Genomic DNA, 23660 nt, shown 5'->3' on the forward strand with positions numbered 1-23660 from the left:
CCTCGCTCCTCCGGTGTCACAGACAGCGATGTGTGCTGCCGCAGGAACGAGGAACAACATCACTAATTAGAAGGGAACGATTTCTTGTTTTAGGATGACCTCTCCGCGGCAAATGATTTTGGCCACTTTTGCGATCGTCTAGGTCGCACATAAGTGTCACACGCTGCGTTATCGTTAATGACCCCGGATGTGTGTCACAAACAATGTGACCCCGACGATAAATCATTAACGATATCGTAGCATTTAAAGCCAGCTTTAGGCTAAGGGTGCCAATACTTTTGTCTGGCCCATTTTTGGAGTTTTCTGTGAAATGATCAATGATTTGATTTTTGTTTCATTCTCTTTTGTGTTTTTTCATTGCAAGCAAAATAAATGAAGATAATAATACCAAAGAATTTGTGATTGCAATCATTTTCAAGGCAAAACTGAGTATTATCTGACAGAATTGCAGGGGTGCCAATACTTTTGGCCAGCACTGTATCTATCTATCTATGTATTTATCTATCCATCCATCCCTCTATCTACCAAATCTAACATACGCAATCTTTAAGTAGAAAAAGACCACACTTTCTCTGCCAGGATTATGGCGCAGGAGGTGTCTTTGCCAGGTTTTATGCAAGAAACATATTTAGATCCAGATTAAGCATTACGTGCAACACAATCTTATCGTAGCTTAGATTAAACCTCCTGTAAATATACAGGACTACACTGAGCTGTGTATGAGCAAATATAACCTTATAATTGCATTATAGAAGGGACTTTACTGTTTGTGTAAATTAAAGGCCTGTGCACATGTTGCAGTTTTGTCGCAGATTTGTCACAAAACCTAAAGGATCTCCTAATGCCAGAAATGGGAATGAGAATCCTGAAATCTCATGCCCACGTTGCTTATTTTCTCCTTGCAGATTTGGTGCAGCATGTCAATTCTATCACTGTTTTTGCTGCAGATTTCACTCAAAACAAATGGAGAAAAATGTGCAGCACAAATACATGTACAAAAAAAATCCTCAAAAATGAGCCTATTTTACACGGCGTTTTTCCTGCCAAGAGATACAGAATTGGTGCAGAAATTTCCACATCAAATACCTGACGTATGCACAGACCCTAAGGCTACTTCCACACATCAGTTTTTTTCCATCAGGTACAATCCGGAAAAAAACGGGTTAAACGGATCCAGTACCGCATCCGTTTTATCCCCATAGATTTGCATTGTTACCGGATTGTACCTGATGGCTTTGCACTGCATCCGTTTTTTTCCGGATGCGGCAAAATTTATCAAAGCGGCGGCCGGAGGCAACGTGTCTTGCAACTTTTTTTGTCCGGCAAAAAAAACCGCATTGCGCCGGATCCGGTGCAATACGGCGTGTTTTACAATGAAAGCCTATGGATGCCGGATCCGGCGCAATGCGGTAAAAAATGGATGCGGCTACCGGATCCGTTTTTGTAAACTGCGCATGCACCAAATTAATTAAAAAAGCTGATCCTTCAAAAAAAAGGACAAAACGGATGCAAAAACGGATGCAAACCGTATCCACCGGATCCGGTTTTGTACGAATCCGGCATAACGGATCCGTTAAAAACCGGATCCGGTGGATACGGTTTTACATTTTTTTGCCGGATCCTTTGGATCAGGAAAAAAAAGGATTGTGCCTGAATGCAGTAAACTGATGTGTGAAAGTAGCCTAAAGGGGGCTTTACACGGTAGCGATATCGCTAGCAATTTGTAGCAATAGCGAGCGTGTAAGTACCCGCCCCCGTCGCGCATGCGATTGTTTGTGATTGCTGCCGTAGTGAACATTATCGCTACGGCAGCGTCACACGCACTTACCTGGTCGGCGGCGGCGCTGTGACTGCTGAACAATCCCTCCTTCAAGGGGGAGGTATGTTCGGCATCACAGCGACGTCACTAAGCGGCCGGCCAATCAAAGCGTAGGGGCGGAGATGAGCGGGATGTAACATCCCGCCCACCTTCTTCCTTCCGCATTGCGGCCGGTGGCAGGTAAGGAGACGTTCCTCGCTCCTGCGGTGTCACACATGGCGATGTGTGCTGCCGTATGAGCGATGAACTACCTGGATAAACAACCCTTACCGATAGTTTGGGACGACCTCTCCATGGTGAACGATTTTCACCATTTTTGAGGTCGCTTAAGGTCGCTGGTTAGTGTCACACGCTGCGATATCGTTAATGACGCCGGATGTGCGTCACTAACAACGTGACCCCGACGATAAAACATTAACGATATCGTAGCGTGTAAAGCCCCCTTAAAACCTGTACATTATATTTCACTATTATTGAATGGTCCTATGTATCCGGACTAGGTTTCCATGAGGTAAACTATTAGGTATGAGGAGATAGTGGCCTTTTCTCGGCACAGTCATGTGTTGCTATGCACAGCAGCCAATCAAAGCCCAGCTTATATACAGATGAGATAAAATGAAAGCTGCATTGTGATTGGTTGCTATGGACAACGAGGCCTAGTCTGACATATGAGGCCTAATATGTTTGGATCTGAAGTGGAAAAATAATGACAAATTGATCATTCATATATATAATTCTACGTTACATTATATAGTTCAGACATAACATTTGTCCCCCTCGCTGTTACTGTGCTATACTATTTCTGCAACAGTGCAAATCTGATTATAGAATGTACTACCATAATTTTGCTCAGCCATGTTATTTTCTATTTATTTAGAGGGATTATTTGAATTTAAAGGGGTATTCCCATCTCTAAGATCCTATTCTAACACGTAGTGGTCAATAATAATAATAATAACAATAATAATTTTAGCCAATACCTTCAATTAGAAATGTAGTATAGTTCTCCTGATATAGCCATGTCTCTTACCTCATGTGCAGGGCATTGCAGCTTAGGTGTTCATGTTTACTACCATTCATATAGTGATAGTTGCTAGTGGTCGTAACCATTCATACCTGCTACTGTAATGCCCTGCACATGAGGTAAGTGATATAGCTTATCAGGAGAACTATACTACATTTTAATTGGAGGAATTTACTAATAATATTATTATTATTATTACACCTACTACATATTGGATAGGATCTTGGAGATGGGAATAACCCTTTAAGGGCTCATGGAGACGTCCGTGCCAATCAGTCTGAGCATGGACTAGTCACAGCTCTCCCAACCTCATATGAAGCTGTGACGCTTGGGTTGGGAGTGCCGCAGCCAATCTGTGCATTGAAGTCCATGCTGGATTTTCCATTTGCGAACTAATGTTTTCTGCAACAAAATCTGTCAGCAGGATTTCACCCTGGGCATATAACTTCAAAGACAAGTCCATAAATACATTTACATGGCTGGTCTGTTCCTCCTTCTGTTACTGAGAAATCAGCGTTTCAATTGATATGCTAATGAGGTTGAAGGGCTATTTGTAGATCTGAAGCCTCCATCACCCAGGTGTAATCTCTGCCTTCCCTTGCTTAACTGACAGCCTCCATGCTGTGTGACAGCAAGCAAAGGAACTATTGGTCAAGAAAGAAGAGGTGGAGATGGGCAGGCAATGGAGCTGAAGTGACAGATGCTTCAGATCTACAAATAGTTCTTCAGCCTCATTTGCATATCACTTCAAAAGTGGATTTCTTAGTAATGGAGGAACCTGGCTATATAAAGCTATTGCTGAACTTGTCTTTGAAAGAGCTACATGTGCATATAAATAGTTTGGGAGGGTGAAGTCATGGTGACAATTTCCATTTAACTGCAGCTTTCTTAAAGGGAACCTGTCACCAGATTTGGGGCCTATAAACTGCGGCAACCACCAGTGGGCTCTTATATACAGCATTCTAACATACTGTATATAAAAGCCCAGGCCGCTGTGTAGAAGGTATAATTGACTTTATAATACTCACCTAAGGGGCGGTGCGGTGCAGGATGGTCAGATGGGTGTTTCCGTTCTCCGGGTGCGGTGCCTCCTCTTTCGGCCATCTTTGTCATCCTTTTTCTGAAGCCTGGGTGTATGATGCTTCCTACGTCCATGCACAGTAGCCGGCATTGAGGTCCTACGCATGACCTCAATGCCGGCTAGTGTGGATGACGTAGGACGTGTCATACACCCAGGCATCAGAAGAAGTAGGACAAAGATGGCCGAAAGAGGAGGCGCCGCACCCGGAGAACAGAGAAACCCATCCGACCAGTCTGCACCGCACCGCCCCTTAGGTGAGTATTATAAAGTGCTTTTTACGTTCTACACAGAGGCCTGGGCTCTTATATACAGGATGTTAGAATGCTGTATATAAGAGCCCACTGGTAGTGGCTGCAGCTTATAGTCACCAAATCTGGTGACAGGTTCCCTTTAAAGAAGTAATCCACTCTGGAGAAAAGATAGGTGTTGATAGCTGCTTACCAGATATTGACAAGCTTATACATGGACAGCAGGTATTATGCAACTATCAATATATCAACCAGGCATCAAGTAGATTTGCTAATACCTGGCAAGAAGCCACATCAAGTGCACTTCTCATCACCCAATAGTCCCATTTCTGCAGGTCCTAAGAAAGTCTATGAAAGTGGAATATGGGTTCATACATTATATATTTTCAATTATAAATAATTATTGTTTTATATAATTTTGTATATATATATATATATATATATATATATATATATATATATAAAAAGAAAAAATATATATACTGTATATATACATACACACACAGTATATATATATATACACACACACACATATATATACAGTATATATATATATACACACACACACAGTATGTATATATATATATATATATATATATATATATATATATATATATATATACACTGTATATATATATATATATATATATATATAAATTTTGCATCTGTACACCACTCATAGCTCAGTTGTGCTGCATGCAAAAGTAAGTGTATCAGTGCAATATTTTGAGACATTGATTATGATACCAAGACCTGAACCCCCCACCGCTGGCATCAGATTTAGTTATGTAAAACATATAAAAGTTAAATTAAAGTTCCAGGTACCCTTTAAGGACAATCAGCTATATAATATGATGAAGTGGAGCATGAAAATATTTCCAAAGATGAAGCAATAACTTACACACTAACGCTGCCGGCTTTGTCACCCTGCAGACTATGCCAGTCTCTTGGGCGGATGATGGCGTAAACTCACAAGCTGATGAAATTCCAAGAAAATAAATAGTGAAGAGGATCAGCGGCCACATGGTGACGATTCTGCACCAAGGCGACTATTGAGATCTGCTTCTAGTGCGCCAAAATGTTACATTACAAAAAAAAAAGGCTCAGGAAGCTGCAAATTCCCAGAGTCCTCAATTTCCTTTGCATTAGGAAGGGGCACAGGGTTATCTAAGTGTTACAATTGCTGGAAATGATCCACAAAAAATAACAGAATGTAATATCGCACAGGTCACTAAAGTTTACAAAGGAAGAAAAAAAATAGAAAGAAGAATGGGATCACGGCCGCAGTGCACTCACGGTCAAATTTTTTAAAAATCAAATTTCATTGAAACGGACTCCAAGAACTACTCCACATGTGATCAAAAAGCACTCCCAAAGATTTCCATGCCCAAAAACACAGTATAGCAACTTTCCCACTGGAGAATTAATGATCATATTTGCATGCACATGACAAGTTGATAAGATAGGTATAAATGGTATATTCTCTAACTGGGCTATAGTCAGCAGTGGGGATCTCAGGGATCTGTGCTAGGACCGATTCTTTTTAATCTCTTTATTAACCCCTTCAGCCCCCCGCCTGTTTTCACCTTAAGGCTATGTGTCCACAGTAAAAGGTCCCTGCGGATTTTTTTGCCTGAAAATCCGCAACTTTCGCGGCAAATCCGCACCCGCGGATTTACCGCGGATTTACCGCGGATTTTGATGCGGATTTTATTTTTTTTTTTTCCCCATTCAAAACAGAAAATCCGCACCAAACAATTGACATGCTGCAGTTTGTTCCGCATCAAAATCCGCGGCAAAATCCGCAGCGGAAAAATCCGCAGCATGGGCACAGCATTTCCAAAATGCCATTGAAATGGCTGGGGAGTAGCTGTGCTGCAGATTTTCGGCAAATCCGCGCTAAATCCGCGTCAAAATCCGCGTCAAATCCGCGATAAATCCTGTAGCGTGGGCACATAGCCTAAAGACCCGGCCATTTTTTGCAATTTTGACCAGTGTCACTTTGACAGGTTATAACTCTGGAACACTTCAACGGATCCTGGCGATTCTGACACTGTTTTTTCGTGACATATTGTACTTCATGTCAGTGGTAAATTTAGGCCGATATGTTTTGCGTTTATTTGTGAAAATTTCGGAAATTTGGCGAAAATTTTGAAAATTTCGCAATTTTCAAAATTTGAAATTTTATGCCCATAAATCTGAGTTATGTCACACAAAATAGTTACTAAATAACATTTCCCACTTGTCTGCTTTACACCAGCACAATTTTTTTTAAAAAAAAATTGCGTTAGGAAGTTAGAAGGGTTCAAAGTTCATCAGCAAGTTCTCATTTTTCCAACAAAATTTACAAAAAAATTTTTTAGGTACCACATCACATTTGGAGTGATTTGAGAAACCTAGGCGACAGAAAATACCCAAAAGTGACCCCATTCTAAAATCTGCACCCCTCACTCTGCTCAAAACCACATCCAAGAAGTTGATTAACCCTTTAGGAGCTTCACAGCAACCAAAGCAATGTAGAAGAAAAAAATGAAAATTTTACTTTAACACAAAAATGTTACTTTAGCCATAAAAATTAGTATTTTCACAAGGGTATCAGGAAAAATGCATCATAAAATGTACCGTGCATTTTCTCCTGAGTACGCAGATACCTCATATGTGGTGGAAATCAAATGTTTGAGCACACGGCAGGACTCGGAAGGGAAGGAGCGCCATTTCACAGCAAAATTGGTTGGAATTATTAGCGGACGCCATGTTGCGTTTGGAGACCCCCCTGAGGTGCCTAAACAATGGAGCTTCCCCACAATTGACCCCATTTTGGAAACTAGAGCCCTCAAATAATTTTTCTAGATGGTTGATGTGCACTTTGAACCCCTGGGGGCTTCACAGAAGTTTATAACGTTGAGCCGTGAAAAGAAAAAAAAATTTTTTACCACAAAACTGTTGCTTCAACCAGGTAGCTTTTTTTTATCACAAGGGTATCAGGAAAAAATGCACCATAAAATGTATTGTGCATTTTTTCCTGAGTACGCAGATACCTCATATGTGGTGGAAATCAAATGTTTGGGCACATGGCAGGACTCGGAAGGAAAGGAGCGCCATTTCACAGCAAAATTGGTTGGAATTATTAGCGGACGCCATGTTGCGTTTGGAGACCCCCCTGAAGTGCCTAAACAATGGAGCTCCCCCACAATTGACCCCATTTTGGAAACTAGACCCCTCATGGAATTTATCTAGCTGTTTAGTGAGCACTTTGAACCCCTGGAGGCTTCACAAACGTTTGTAATGTTCAGCCGTGAAAATATTGTATTCTTTTTTTTACCACAAAATAGTTTTTTTTCAAACAGGTAGCTTTTTTTTTCACAAGGGTATCAGGAAAAAATGCACCATAAAATGTATTGTGCAATTTCTCCTGAGTACACAGGTACCTCATATGTGGTGGAAATCAAATGTTTGGGCGTACGGCGGGGCTCAGAAGAGAAGGAGCGCCATTTCACAGTAAAATTGATTGGAACTATTAGCAGACGCCATGTTGCATTTGGAGACCCCCTGAGGTGCCTAAACAATGGAGCTCCCCCACATGTGATCCCATTTTGGAAACTAGATCCCCCCCCATACAAAAATATTATTTTGGCGAAACAAAAAATATAGACATCAGTAAAAAAAAAAACCAATAAATAAAAAAAAAAATATGAGCGCCTGCCACTAAGACCAGTGCCAAACGTGAGAGCAATGCACGAGTCTCGCATCGCATCATCCACTCCAGTCTGGAAGCGAGCAACTGCGCTGGATAATTCGATGCGAGAGGGCGGGGCGGCAGATGAGAAAGGGCGCAGCGGATGGAAGATGGGAAAGGGCGCAGCGGATGGAGGAGCGGCAGAGGATGGGAAAGGGCGCAGCGGATGGAGGAGCGGCAGAGGATGGGAAAGGGCACAGCGGATGGATGATGGGAAATGGCGCAGCGGATGGAGGAGCGGCGGAGGATGGGGGAGAGAGGTGAGATGGGGATACCTACCTTACAGGATGGATCTAGGCAGCAGGATCACAGCAGACAGAAGAGGCAGCAGATGAAGGAGGAAACAGATTGAGGAGTGTGAGAGGGGGCAGTAGATGAAGAGGATGGGAGAGAGCAGGCAGCAGATCGGGGAGGAGGGCAGAGTCTGATGGGAGAGAGAGATGGCACATGGAGGAGGGGGGGCCCCGGGGGGAGGGGGGCCCCCAGAACATGGAGGGGGGAGGGTGGCTTGCAGCACATGTTGGGGGAGAGTGGCTTGCAGCACATGTGGGGGGAGGGTGGCTTGTAGTACATGTGGGGGGAGGGTGGCTTGCAGCACATGGAGGGGGAGGAGGTGTAGTGGCGATGGAGAAGGGGCAGCCGATGAAGGAGGCGGCGGACGATCGGGAACAGTGGGGGCCGATTCGGGGGCAGCAGCGGCTGAAAAAGGTGGGTGCGACGGCGGCGGGGACAGTGACGAACGTGGCGGCGGGGATTGTGGCGGGCGGGGCGATCGGGGACAGCGGTGGATCGGGAGCAGCAGCGGGGCGATCGGAGACAGCGGCGGGGCTGGCGGTGGCGATCGGAGCCGCGGCAGGGCGATCGGAGACAACGGCGGGGCTGGGGCTGGCGGGGCGATCGTAGACAGCGGCGGGGCTGGCGCTGGCGGGGCGATCGGAGACAGCGGCGGGGCTGGCAGTGGCGGGCGGGGCGGTCGGAGACAGCGGCGGGGCTGGCGGTGGCGGGGCGATAGGAGACAATGGCGGGGCTGGCAGGGCGATCGGGGACAGGGGCGGGTGGCGGGGGCAGCAACTTACCGATGGGCACCCGCAGAGACCGCTCTCCTCGGCTTTCAGGGACGGACACAGGTCACCGGCACCAGATCCACGGTGATTGGAGAGAACGGTCACAAGACCGTTCTCTCCAATCAGAACTGGGGGCGGGTGAAGCACCGATCACCCAGCTCCAGCCAATGGCCAGTGCTACAGCAGCACTGATCAGGGCTGGATTTCACTGTTCCAGCCATTTTCAATGGCTGGAAGATTACAGTGACTGTAATTGGCTGAGCGGTGTTCGTCAGCAAATCACAGCCTCTGTAGGTTCGGGGAGGAGGCATCACCCCTCCTGAGGTCAGGCAGAGGTCCCCTCCTTCCCGAATCTACTGTTTAATTAAACAAATTGCACTCCCCGGGCCTCCGGGACCGCGATTTCGCCATGACGTACTGGGTACGTCATGGGTCGTTTAGCACCATGTCACCATGACGTACCCAGTACGTCAAGGGTCGTTAAAGGGTTAATGATCTTGTGGATGGGATTGATAGTAAAATGTCAGTCTTTGCTGATGACACCAAACTATGTAGGATATTAAAAACTGACATTGATAGTACAATATTACAAAAAGATCTGGATAAGATGTCAGAATGGGCAGATACTTAACAGAGATGTAATGTTGATAAATGTACACCGTTTGCAGACTTATTAGGCAAGTTGTATTTTAGCGGATTTTTTTATTATTGATCAACAACCATGTTCTCAATCAACACAAAAAAACTCATAAATATCAAAGCTTAATATTTTTGGAATTTGGAGTGGGGATTTTTTAGATTTGGCTATCTTAGGAGGATATCTGTTTGTGCAGGTAACAATTACTGTGCAGAATTATTAGGCAACTTAATAAAAACCAAATACGGTATATTCCCATCTCACTTGTTTATTTTCACCAGGTAAACCAATATAACTGCACAAAATTTAGAAATAAACATTTCTGACATGCAAAAAAAAAACCCAAAAAATTAGTGACCAATATAGCCCCCTTTCTTTCTGATGACACTCAGCAGCCTACCATCCATAGATTCTGTCATTGCTTGATCTGTTTACGATCATCATTGCACACAGCAGCCACCACAGCCTCCAGACACTGCTCCGAGAGGTGTACGGTTTTCTCTCCCTGTAGATCTTACATTTTATGAGGGACCACAGGTTCTCTATGGGGTTCAGATCAGGTGAACAAGGGGGCCATGTTGTTATTTTTTCATCTTTTAGACCTTTACTGGCCAGCCACGCTGTGGAGTAGTTGGATGCATGTGATGGAGCATTTTCCTGCATGAAAATCATGGTTTTTTTTTTATGAACAATACCGACTTCTTCCTGTACCACTGCTTGAAGAAGTTGTCTTCCAGAAATTGGCAGTAGGTCTAGGAGTGGCGCTTCACTCCATCCTCAACCAGAAAAGGTCCCCCAAGTTCATCTTTGATGATACCAGCCCATACCAGTCCCCACCTCCACCTTGCTGGCGTCTGAGTCGGAGTAGAGCTCTCTGCCCTTTACTGATCCAGCCTCTGGCCCATCCATCTGCCCATCAAGAGTCACTCATTTCATCAGTCAATAAAACCATTGAAAAATCAGTCTTAAGATATTTCTTGGCCCAGTCTTCACGTTTTATCTTATGTTTCTTGTTCAGAGGTGGTGGTTTTTCAGCCTTCCTTACCTTGGCCATGTCCCTGAGTATGGCACACCTTGTGCTTTTTGATACTCCAGTAACATTGCAGCTCTGAAATAGGCCAAACTGGTGGCAAATGGCATCTTGGCAGCTTCACGCTTGATTTTCCTCAATTCATGGGCAGTTATTTTGCGCCTTTTTTGCCCAACACGCTTCTTGCGACCCTGTTGGCTATTTGCCATGAAACACTTGATTATTCGGTGATCATGTTTCAAAAGTTTGGCAATTTCAAGACTGCTGCATCCCTCTGCAAGACATCTCACAATTGTGGACTTTTCAGAACCCGTCAAATCTCTCTTGTGACCCATTTTGCCAAAGGAAAGGAAGTTGCCTAATAATTAAGCACCCCTTATATAGGGTGTTGATGTCATTACACCGCACCCCTCCTCATTACAGAGATGCACATCACCTGAGTTACTTAATTGGTTATTGGCTCTCAGCCTATACAGCTTGGAGTAGGATGACATGTATAAAAAGTATCATGTGATCAAAATACTCATTTGCCTAATAATTCTGCACAGTGTAGCGTAATGCACCTAGGACGGAGTAATCCTATAGCTGCGTATACATTAAATGGAAGTAAACTCGAGACTACAGAACAGGAGAAGGACTTTGGTATTCTCATTACAAGTAAGCTGAGCAGCAGCACTCAATGTCAGGCAGCAGCTGCTAAAGCAAACAAGATTTTAGGGTGTATAAACATAGATTAGATCCAGTGATCCCAACGTATTGTTACCCCTCTATAAATAACTTGTAAGGCCACATCTGGAATATGGGATCCAATTTTGGGCTCCACATTTTAAAAAGGACATTCAGAAGTTAGAGTCAGTTCAAAGGCGGCAACTAGACTACAAGGAACAGAGGCCGCCCGTATGATGAGAGGTTGGAAAAGTTAGATATGTTTATCTTAGAAGAAAAGAAAAAAAATAAGACGTCTCAGAGGAGATCTCATTGGTATAAATACATGTGTGGTCAATATATAAAGGACTGGCACATGACTTATTTCTTCCGAAGACAATACTAAGGACCAGGGGGCACTCACTGCGAGTGGAAGAAAAGCGATTCCAACAGCTAAATAGGAAAGGGTTCTTTACAGTTAGAGCAGTCAGACTATGGAATGCCGACCACAAGAGGTAGTAATGGCAGATACTAGAACAGCTTTTATATCAGGGCTTAATAAATTTTTATAATAAGTACAGTTTGGAATGTTTAGTGCTGAAGTGCACATTTGGTGCTGGCTTTTTGTTTTTTCTTCATTGAATTGGTCGGTGGTTGACCTCCACCTTGCTATGCACCCCAATTTGGGATGTATTCCATCTGTCTAGATTTTGGCGGTTGGTGACTGTTCACATTGAGTCATCAGGCTTTGTCCACAGGCTATTTACTTCATGCAGCATTTGCTTGGACCTGTCCTGCCCACAGCCATGACTCAGTCATGGGTACGGGATTGAAATAGACCAGGTGAGTGCTGCTGAGAGCAGTTCTACTATTCATATGTGAGGCCGTATGGCACATTTTATAAAAATATTTTAGTGTAGGACTGCCTCTAATGAGATTTGCCGTGACGTGGCGAGGCAGCTCAAGAAATTGCAATTTTTTGCCAAAAATCTCAAAATTTTTATAATAAGTACAGTTTGGAATGTTTAGTGCTGAAGTGCACATTTGGTGCTGGCTTTTTGTTTTTTCTTCATTGAATTGGTCGGTGGTTGACCTCCACCTTGCTATGCACCCCAATTTGGGATGTATTCCATCTGTCTAGATTTTGGCGGTTGGTGACTGTTCACATTGAGTCATCAGGCTTTGTCCACAGGCTATTTACTTCATGCAGCATTTGCTTGGACCTGTCCTGCCCACAGCCATGACTCAGTCATGGGTACGGGATTGAAATAGACCAGGTGAGTGCTGCTGAGAGCAGTTCTACTATTCATATGTGAGGCCGTATGGCACATTTTATAAAAATATTTTAGTGTAGGACTGCCTCTAATGAGATTTGCCGTGACGTGGCGAGGCAGCTCAAGAAATTGCAATTTTTTGCCAAAAATCTCAAAATTTTTATAATAAGTACAGTTTGGAATGTTTAGTGCTGAAGTGCACATTTGGTGCTGGCTTTTTGTTTTTTCTTCATTGAATTGGTCGGTGGTTGACCTCCACCTTGCTATGCACCCCAATTTGGGATGTATTCCATCTGTCTAGATTTTGGCGGTTGGTGACTGTTCACATTGAGTCATCAGGCTTTGTCCACAGGCTATTTACTTCATGCAGCATTTGCTTGGACCTGTCCTGCCCACAGCCATGACTCAGTCATGGGTACGGGATTGAAATAGACCAGGTGAGTGCTGCTGAGAGCAGTTCTACTATTCATATGTGAGGCCGTATGGCACATTTTATAAAAATATTTTAGTGTAGGACTGCCTCTAATGAGATTTGCCGTGACGTGGCGAGGCAGCTCAAGAAATTGCAATTTTTTGCCAAAAATCTCAAAATTTTTATAATAAGTACAGTTTGGAATGTTTAGTGCTGAAGTGCACATTTGGTGCTGGCTTTTTGTTTTTTCTTCATTGAATTGGTCGGTGGTTGACCTCCACCTTGCTATGCACCCCAATTTGGGATGTATTCCATCTGTCTAGATTTTGGCGGTTGGTGACTGTTCACATTGAGTCATCAGGCTTTGTCCACAGGCTATTTACTTCATGCAGCATTTGCTTGGACCTGTCCTGCCCACAGCCATGACTCAGTCATGGGTACGGGATTGAAATAGACCAGGTGAGTGCTGCTGAGAGCAGTTCTACTATTCATATGTGAGGCCGTATGGCACATTTTATAAAAATATTTTAGTGTAGGACTGCCTCTAATGAGATTTGCCGTGACGTGGCGAGGCAGCTCAAGAAATTGCAATTTTTTGCCAAAAATCTCAAAATTTTTATAATAAGTACAGTTTGGAATGTTTAGTGCTGAAGTGCACATTTGGTGCTGGCTTTTTGTTTTTTCTTCATTGAATTGGTCGGTGGTTGACCTCCACCTTGCTATGCACCCCAATTTGGGATGTATTCCATCTGTCTAGATTTTGGCGGTTGGTGACTGTTCACATTGAGTCATCAGGCTTTGTCCACAGGCTATTTACTTCATGCAGCATTTGCTTGGACCTGTCCTGCCCACAGCCATGACTCAGTCATGGGTACGGGATTGAAATAGACCAGGTGAGTGCTGCTGAGAGCAGTTCTACTATTCATATGTGAGGCCGTATGGCACATTTTATAAAAATATTTTAGTGTAGGACTGCCTCTAATGAGATTTGCCGTGACGTGGCGAGGCAGCTCAAGAAATTGCAATTTTTTGCCAAAAATCTCAAAATTTTTATAATAAGTACAGTTTGGAATGTTTAGTGCTGAAGTGCACATTTGGTGCTGGCTTTTTGTTTTTTCTTCATTGAATTGGTCGGTGGTTGACCTCCACCTTGCTATGCACCCCAATTTGGGATGTATTCCATCTGTCTAGATTTTGGCGGTTGGTGACTGTTCACATTGAGTCATCAGGCTTTGTCCACAGGCTATTTACTTCATGCAGCATTTGCTTGGACCTGTCCTGCCCACAGCCATGACTCAGTCATGGGTACGGGATTGAAATAGACCAGGTGAGTGCTGCTGAGAGCAGTTCTACTATTCATATGTGAGGCCGTATGGCACATTTTATAAAAATATTTTAGTGTAGGACTGCCTCTAATGAGATTTGCCGTGACGTGGCGAGGCAGCTCAAGAAATTGCAATTTTTTGCCAAAAATCTCAAAATTTTTATAATAAGTACAGTTTGGAATGTTTAGTGCTGAAGTGCACATTTGGTGCTGGCTTTTTGTTTTTTCTTCATTGAATTGGTCGGTGGTTGACCTCCACCTTGCTATGCACCCCAATTTGGGATGTATTCCATCTGTCTAGATTTTGGCGGTTGGTGACTGTTCACATTGAGTCATCAGGCTTTGTCCACAGGCTATTTACTTCATGCAGCATTTGCTTGGACCTGTCCTGCCCACAGCCATGACTCAGTCATGGGTACGGGATTGAAATAGACCAGGTGAGTGCTGCTGAGAGCAGTTCTACTATTCATATGTGAGGCCGTATGGCACATTTTATAAAAATATTTTAGTGTAGGACTGCCTCTAATGAGATTTGCCGTGACGTGGCGAGGCAGCTCAAGAAATTGCAATTTTTTGCCAAAAATCTCAAAATTTTTATAATAAGTACAGTTTGGAATGTTTAGTGCTGAAGTGCACATTTGGTGCTGGCTTTTTGTTTTTTCTTTATTAGGCAAGTTGTATTTTAGCGGATTTTTTTATTATTGATCAACAACCATGTTCTCAATCAACACAAAAAAACTCATAAATATCAAAGCTTAATATTTTTGGAATTTGGAGTGGGGATTTTTTAGATTTGGCTATCTTAGGAGGATATCTGTTTGTGCAGGTAACAATTACTGTGCAGAATTATTAGGCAACTTAATAAAAACCAAATACGGTATATTCCCATCTCACTTGTTTATTTTCACCAGGTAAACCAATATAACTGCACAAAATTTAGAAATAAACATTTCTGACATGCAAAAAAAAAACCCAAAAAATTAGTGACCAATATAGCCCCCTTTCTTTCTGATGACACTCAGCAGCCTACCATCCATAGATTCTGTCATTGCTTGATCTGTTTACGATCATCATTGCACACAGCAGCCACCACAGCCTCCAGACACTGCTCCGAGAGGTGTACGGTTTTCTCTCCCTGTAGATCTTACATTTTATGAGGGACCACAGGTTCTCTATGGGGTTCAGATCAGGTGAACAAGGGGGCCATGTTGTTATTTTTTCATCTTTTAGACCTTTACTGGCCAGCCACGCTGTGGAGTAGTTGGATGCATGTGATGGAGCATTTTCCTGCATGAAAATCATGGTTTTTTTTTTATGAACAATACCGACTTCTTCCTGTACCACTGCTTGAAGAAGTTGTCTTCCAGAAATTGGCAGTAGGTCTAGGAGTGGCGCTTCACTCCATCCTCAACCAGAAAAGGTCCCCCAAGTTCATCTTTGATGATACCAGCCCATACCAGTCCCCACCTCCACCTTGCTGGCGTCTGAGTCGGAGTAGAGCTCTCTGCCCTTTACTGATCCAGCCTCTGGCCCATCCATCTGCCCATCAAGAGTCACTCATTTCATCAGTCAATAAAACCATTGAAAAATCAGTCTTAAGATATTTCTTGGCCCAGTCTTCACGTTTTATCTTATGTTTCTTGTTCAGAGGTGGTGGTTTTTCAGCCTTCCTTACCTTGGCCATGTCCCTGAGTATGGCACACCTTGTGCTTTTTGATACTCCAGTAACATTGCAGCTCTGAAATAGGCCAAACTGGTGGCAAATGGCATCTTGGCAGCTTCACGCTTGATTTTCCTCAATTCATGGGCAGTTATTTTGCGCCTTTTTTGCCCAACACGCTTCTTGCGACCCTGTTGGCTATTTGCCATGAAACACTTGATTATTCGGTGATCATGTTTCAAAAGTTTGGCAATTTCAAGACTGCTGCATCCCTCTGCAAGACATCTCACAATTGTGGACTTTTCAGAACCCGTCAAATCTCTCTTGTGACCCATTTTGCCAAAGGAAAGGAAGTTGCCTAATAATTAAGCACCCCTTATATAGGGTGTTGATGTCATTACACCGCACCCCTCCTCATTACAGAGATGCACATCACCTGAGTTACTTAATTGGTTATTGGCTCTCAGCCTATACAGCTTGGAGTAGGATGACATGTATAAAAAGTATCATGTGATCAAAATACTCATTTGCCTAATAATTCTGCACAGTGTAGCGTAATGCACCTAGGACGGAGTAATCCTATAGCTGCGTATACATTAAATGGAAGTAAACTCGAGACTACAGAACAGGAGAAGGACTTTGGTATTCTCATTACAAGTAAGCTGAGCAGCAGCACTCAATGTCAGGCAGCAGCTGCTAAAGCAAACAAGATTTTAGGGTGTATAAACATAGATTAGATCCAGTGATCCCAACGTATTGTTACCCCTCTATAAATAACTTGTAAGGCCACATCTGGAATATGGGATCCAATTTTGGGCTCCACATTTTAAAAAGGACATTCAGAAGTTAGAGTCAGTTCAAAGGCGGCAACTAGACTACAAGGAACAGAGGCCGCCCGTATGATGAGAGGTTGGAAAAGTTAGATATGTTTATCTTAGAAGAAAAGAAAAAAAATAAGACGTCTCAGAGGAGATCTCATTGGTATAAATACATGTGTGGTCAATATATAAAGGACTGGCACATGACTTATTTCTTCCGAAGACAATACTAAGGACCAGGGGGCACTCACTGCGAGTGGAAGAAAAGCGATTCCAACAGCTAAATAGGAAAGGGTTCTTTACAGTTAGAGCAGTCAGACTATGGAATGCCGACCACAAGAGGTAGTAATGGCAGATACTAGAACAGCTTTTATATCAGGGCTGGACGATTTCCTCAGTACACAACATTGTTGGTTATAAATGACTTGGTGACCAAATGTAGAACTGGTGGAGGAAGGTTGAACTGGATGGACAGAGGTTTTTTTTCAACCTAACTATGTAATCTTGTCAAAGTATAATGAGAGGATGATGGTTTAAATTTAAGGCCACGGATAAAGGCTTGTTGCAAATCCTGCTGTGAGAACATCAGCAAAGGTGACAGTATGTGTGGACTTTTAATATGGCTCTGGTCTGTACAGGCTCAGCTGGTTTAAAGGGATCCGATCACCACTTTTTCAGCCTATAAGCTGCGGCCACCACCAGGCTCTTATATACAGCATTCTAACATGCTGTATAGAAGAGCCCAGGCCGCTGTGTAAAACAACAAAAAAAAAACCCCCACACTTTATAATACTCACCTAAACGGTCGCTGTAGTGGATTCTAGTCAGATGGGCGTCTCCGTTGTCCAGTGCGGGCAACTCCTCTTTCGGCGATCTTTGTCCTCCTTCTGAAGACTGTGTGCAGGACGTGTCTAAATTATACCCACTCACCGGTCCCGCGCAGGCGCACTACAATACTTTTATCTGCCCTGCTCAGGGCCTGAATGCCGACGAGTGTGTATGATGTCAGATGCGTCATGCACGCGGCTTCAGAAAGACAACAGAGGCAGAGACAAAGATGGCCGAAATAAGAATTATTCTTACCGATAATTCGGTTTCTAGGACCTTCCACGACAGCATAGGAGGTTGTCTCTCCACGCCCTAATTGGGACAGGAAGTTCAAGAGGTTTAAAAGGACCCTCCCACCTCCCACAGCCAGTGTCTTACAAAGAATCCATAGCATATGAGAAGTACTACACATTCAGGAATAAATGAATACATAGGGGAGGGAATTACCTGCTGTCGTGGAAGGTCCTAGAAACCGAATTATCGGTAAGAATAATTCTTATTTCTCTAGTCCCTTCCACGACAGCATAGGAGGAATACCAAAGAATTGATACCTAGGGGGGACCACAGCCTGCAGGACCCTCCTGCCAAAGGCCAAATCCCTGTTGGAATCCAGATCCAACCGATAATGCTTCGTGAAAGTATGGAGCGAAGACCACGTAGCCGCCTGGCAGATCTGCTCAGGGGAAGCCCCTGCCCGTACAGCCCAGGAGACAGAGGTAGCCCTGGTGGAGTGCGCCGTGAATCCAGTAGGTGGAGAGAGATGCTGAGCGAGGTAGGCATCTCTAATTGCCCGCACAATCCAGTTGGCGACGGTACTCTTAGCCACCTTCTTGCCCTTATTGCGGCCAAAGGGCTGGATGAACAGGTTAGAATCAAGGCGCCAAGAAGCAGTAACCTCTAGGTAGTGCAACACTATCCGACGGACATCTAAAGAATGAAACACTTCCTCACCCGGAGTCCGAGGATTCTGACAGAAGGAAGGCAGGACGATGGACTGCGAACGGTGAAAATCCGAAACCACCTTGGGAAGGAAGGAAGGGTCCAGCTGAAAAACAATGCTGTCATCTCTGACTGTCAGGTAAGGTTCCCTAACAGACAAAGCCTGAAGTTCGCCGACTCTGCGAGCTGATGTAATAGCCACAAGAAAGGCAGTCTTGTGAGAAAGGGAACGAATGTTACAAGAGCACAGAGGTTCAAACGGAGACTGAGATAGACCTGTAAGGACCGTATTGAGATCCCAGCGAGGCGTCAGGACCCTCTGACGTGGACAGAGTCTACTAGCGGACACAAAGAACCGACGGATCCAACGATGATCTGCCAGAGCCGTGTCAAAGACTGCACTGAGTGCTGACACCTGAACTTTCAGGGTGCTAGGCCTAAGACCTAAGTCTAACCCACTCTGGAGAAAGTCCAGAATCTGCGCAATATTTGGTCGAAGAGGGTCAGGAGGCCGAGAACCACACCAGGAGGAAAATCTCTTCCAGATTTTGTTGTATATACTATTAGTCACAGGTTTACGGTTCTTCTGTAGTGTAGCCACAACTTTGTCAGAAAGCCCTTGGGCCTTCAGTGCCCGGGCCTCAGAAGCCAGGCAGCCAAGTTGAGTTTCTGGGGAGCCGGATGGAAAATCGGACCCTGTGACAGTAAGCTGGGGTCCGAACCTAAGAGGACTGGGCCGTCGATTCCTAGCGTCATGACCAGGCTGTACCAACTCCTCCGGGGCCACAGAGGGGCTACCAGTATGGTTGGGACCCCCTCGTCTCTGATCTTCCTCAGGGCCCGTGCGAGAAGAGGAAGAGGGGGGAATGCGTAAACGAGGCGAAAGGACCATCTGTGGCAGAAAGCGTCTACCCCTAACGCCCCGTCCCTTGGGTTCAGGGAGAAATATGTTGCGACCTTGCGATTCCCTGCCGAGGCAAAGAGGTCTACCTCTGGTGCACCCCACCTTGCCACTAGAGAGCAGAACACCGCCTGATCCAGGCTCCATTCCCCTGGATGAACATCCCGACGACTCAGGAAATCCGCCTGAAGATTGAGGGAGCCCTTCAGATGGACCGCAGAAAGGGAGAGTAGAGATAGTTCTGCCCATTGAAAGATTCGGGAGGATACCGACTTCAGGGCGCCTGAGCGTGTACTGCCCTGATGGCGGAGATGTGCCACTGTTGTGATATTGTCTGAATATACCAGGACGTGAGAGTCCCGGACGAGGTCCTGAGCCGCAAGGAGGGCTTCCCTGACTGCCCTGAGCTCCCGGTAGTTGGATGATTGGGAGCTGACGTAAGGACTCCAGACCCCTTGAAATGGGGAATTTGCCACCATTGCCCCCCATCCTCGTAGGCTGGCATCTGTGGTCAGTGTAACCAGGGGTTTCTGAGTCCAGGCAACCCCCACCTGCAGGTTGGCGGGACTCAGCCACCAGAGAAGGGATGAGGAGACGGACTCCGAGAGGCGAAACCGTCTGTTTAGGGATGACGGGAGTCTGTCCCAATGTGCCAGGATATGATCCTGGAGACACCGAGAATGGGCCTGAGCCCACCTGACTGAAGGAATGCAGGATGTCATGGAACCCAGAGCTGACATAGCCGCTCGAAGCGTCGGGCGAGCCTGCCTGCGGAGCTTTGATATTTTGGCTAACAGAGCTATCCTGTGGCCCTCTGGGAGAAAAGATGCCTGTCTGTCGGAGTCCAGCAGCACTCCGAGAAACTGCCGAGTGGAGGAGGGGGTTAACTGTGATTTTTTGAGATTGGGAATCCATCCCAGAGACCGAAGGATTCCCAAAGACCTTTCCACATGGCTCCGGAGGGTTGGAGCAGATGGAGCCATGAGAAGAAAGTCGTCCAAATATGGAACCAGACAGATACCCTGCAATCTCATGAAGGCGACCACCTCTGCCATGATCTTGGAAAAGATCCTTGGAGCTGAGGAGATCCCGAAGGGAAGTACATTGAATTGGAAATGAAGTACTTCCTCCCTGTGAAGCACCGCAAACCTGAGGTATTGCCTGTGTCCCGGATGGACGGGTACATGGAAGTAGGCGTCTTTCAGATCTATAGAGGCCATCTGATGGTGTAGACCTATCAGGGGAATAGCTGATTTCACTGACTCCATCTTGAACCGCCGGTACCTGACCTGACGGTTTAGACGTTTTAAATTGATAATTATACGGACGTCGCCGGATGGCTTCTTGACCAGGAAGAGACGGGAGTAGTGTCCTACCCCTTCTTCCTGACTCAGGACTGGGGAAACTACCCCCGAGTGCACTAGCTCTATAATCTTTGTGTACAACAGAGCCTGTGAACCCGGTGACGCCAGCGCAGTGACTCGGAGACCCGGAAGAGGGGGGGAAAGGAATTCTATGAGAAGACCGTCCGAGATGATCTTCAGAACCCATTGGCAGGTGGTTATGGACTGCCACTGGGGAAGAAACGCTGAGAGTCTTCCCCCCACCCGGGACGAGTCACTGTTTGTCCTGCTGTGGACGTTGCTGATGGGGAGGGATGAGGATGTTTCTCCCTCTACCTTTGGGATAGCTCCACCTGCCAGCCTTCCCTTTCCCTCTGGGCTGGGAGGCCTGAGGCATCGAGGGACGAAAGGACCGCTTCCTGTTAGGTCTAGGATCGGGCAAGGCCTTACGATCGGTCGCCTTGTCCAGGATATCATCCAGGGCAGGCCCAAACACTAAATCCCCTTTAAACGGAAGTGAACAAAGCCTCATTTTGCTGGCAAAGCTTTTTATCCCATACTGCAGGGAGCTTTTTTATACAAATAGGACATTTTTTAATTTTTTCCACTCTGTCAGGTCTATCAGGCTTATCGGACTTGTCAGCTTTCTCTGACTTCTCAGGCTTCTCTGACTTTTCATTTCTGTCAGTTTTCTTGGTGGCCTTGTCCTCCTAGAAAACACAGACCATAGAGCCATAAATCACCTGATGAGACCTATGTCCGAGGGACCATTCCCCTCCATACTCACAGTAGCAGGGGGCACACTGGGTTCTGCAGAGGCTGCTGCAGCGGAAGACATGACAGGGAGCACGGTTGCTTACCATGATCTGATGTCTTCGTGGCAGCCCTTATGCAAAAGGGCCTGCCCCCCCAGTGACGGTGCATGTTCCCCGCCTCCCGCATCCGGTCCTGGGCAGGCCGTGTCACCGTCGGCGTGCCTCCACGCTGCCTCCGCAAAACCGGAAGCGCTCGACCGTAAGTCCGCAAGACCGGAAGTCCCGCCCCCGGGAGCACTTCCGGATCGCTCCGGCAGCGTGCATGCGGGAAGCGGCCGGCGGCTCAGGGAGGACGCCGGCCGGGGAGCTCAACAGCCTGCATCACCCCTCAGGAGGATCCGGAAGACTGGAGCAGCGGTCCCCCACAGCGTGAGGGAACAGCAAGGGAGGAGCGGTGAGGCCCGACCGATGCTGTCCGGCTTAAGGTACAGGGGAAGAAGAAAACAAAAAAAAAAAAAAAAATATACTGTAGTTCGCCGGCCACCACAGCATAGGAGAAAAACAAAAACCTCTCCATGCCCCATGGGGACAGGAAAGACACTGGCTGTGGGAGGTGGGAGGGTCCTTTTAAACCTCTTGAACTTCCTGTCCCAATTAGGGCGTGGAGAGACAACCTCCTATGCTGTCGTGGAAGGGACTAGAGAAAGAGGCGGCGCTGGCAACGGAGGACGAAGATGCCCATTTGAGCCACATCCTCCACAGTGACCAGTTTAGGGGAGTATTTATGAAGTGTTTTTTTATGTTCTACACAGTGGCCTGGGCTCTTATATACAGTATGTTAGAATACTGTATATAAGAGCCCAGTGGTGGTGGCCGCAGCTTATAGGCCAAAAAAACTTTTGACAGGTTCCCTTTAAAGGGAGTCTATCTTCCCACATGAAAAAGGCATCCAGGTTTTTCCTATGCACCAAAATGCACCACAACAAGCTGCTTTGATCATTGCATTTCTGCTGTACTTTCCAATTTATATAATTTTTTTTATTTTTATTTTTTTTTTTAAGACCAGAAGTAAAGTAAACTTTTGCACAGAAAACATGAGCTAAAACTTTTCAGGTACCCCTACTAGCTGCCCAGAACTTTAAGGGCTGATTCACATGCTCAGTTCCCCCACCTCCCCCATGTATTTTTTGTTGTGAAGAAAATATTTTATAACATCAGTAAATTGAACAGGTTTCCGAAATCTCATCTGTTTGGGGTTTTTTTTTTTGCATATTTTAACTAAAAAGATTTCAAATCTGCATCATGTCAAAGAGAAACAATGAAAATCATGTATTTGACGTTGCGTTTTCTGGCCATCACTGGAGTATTTGCAGCAAATGTCTGCTGCAAAAGCAAAATGTGTCCATCACTAGTGTAGACTTTGCAAGCACAAATCCGGTTAATATTTTACTTATTAAATGCTTTCCACTCATTGTGTCAGCCAAGGGCAGATAACTGTTAGTGCCAGGACGGTGATACAATGTGACTTCAGGGATATTTACTTGCAGAACCAGTCTGTCCGTTGTTCTAGGCAATTATGTCCACGTAGGCAAATTATAGGCTGCGCTACATGGTAAATGAAATATAGAGCAATTTATATGAATCATTCAGCACGTGTACTTATTTATTTGGACCAGAAACTATAGAAGACCATATTAAAATTAACCTACAGGAAGGAAATATTTCCCTTCCTGGGATGGAAGGATTGGGGGAACTTACGAGTTCTGTAGATTGATTTGTATGAAAGAAGGGAATTTTGTTACTTACCGTAAATTCCTTTTCTTCTAGCTCTTATTGGGAGACCCAGACGATTGGGTATAGCTACTGCCCTCTGGAGGCCACACAAAGCACTACATTAAAAGTGCAAGGCCCCTCCCCCTCTGGCTATACCCCCCCCGTGGTATCACGGGTTCTCCAGTTTTAGTGCCAAAGCAAGAAGGAGGAAGCCAATAACTGGTTTAAACAAATTAACTCCGAATAACATCGGAGAACTGAAAAACCGTTCAACATGAACAACATGTGTACCCGCAAACAACAAAAAAACATCCCGAAGGACAACAGGGCGGGTGCTGGGTCTCCCAAT

General features: G+C 45.2%; 1 protein-coding gene across 2 annotated transcripts in view; it reads right to left on the reverse strand.

The window, feature by feature from the left end:
- The window catches only part of CETP (cholesteryl ester transfer protein), a 52614-nt gene extending 47367 nt beyond the window's left edge, over window positions 1–5247 (reverse strand). For both annotated transcript variants that reach the window (XM_075326891.1, XM_075326890.1), the window contains exon 1: window positions 5074–5247. In XM_075326891.1, coding sequence (XP_075183006.1) covers window positions 5074–5197 — 124 coding nt within the window. In that variant the 5' untranslated portion in view covers window positions 5198–5247. The remainder of the gene's footprint in view (window positions 1–5073) is intronic.
- Window positions 5248–23660: the final 18413 nt, after the last annotated feature.

This window comes from Anomaloglossus baeobatrachus, chromosome 10 (assembly GCF_048569485.1).
Source record: "Anomaloglossus baeobatrachus isolate aAnoBae1 chromosome 10, aAnoBae1.hap1, whole genome shotgun sequence".
NCBI classification, from domain to species: domain Eukaryota; kingdom Metazoa; phylum Chordata; class Amphibia; order Anura; family Aromobatidae; genus Anomaloglossus; species Anomaloglossus baeobatrachus.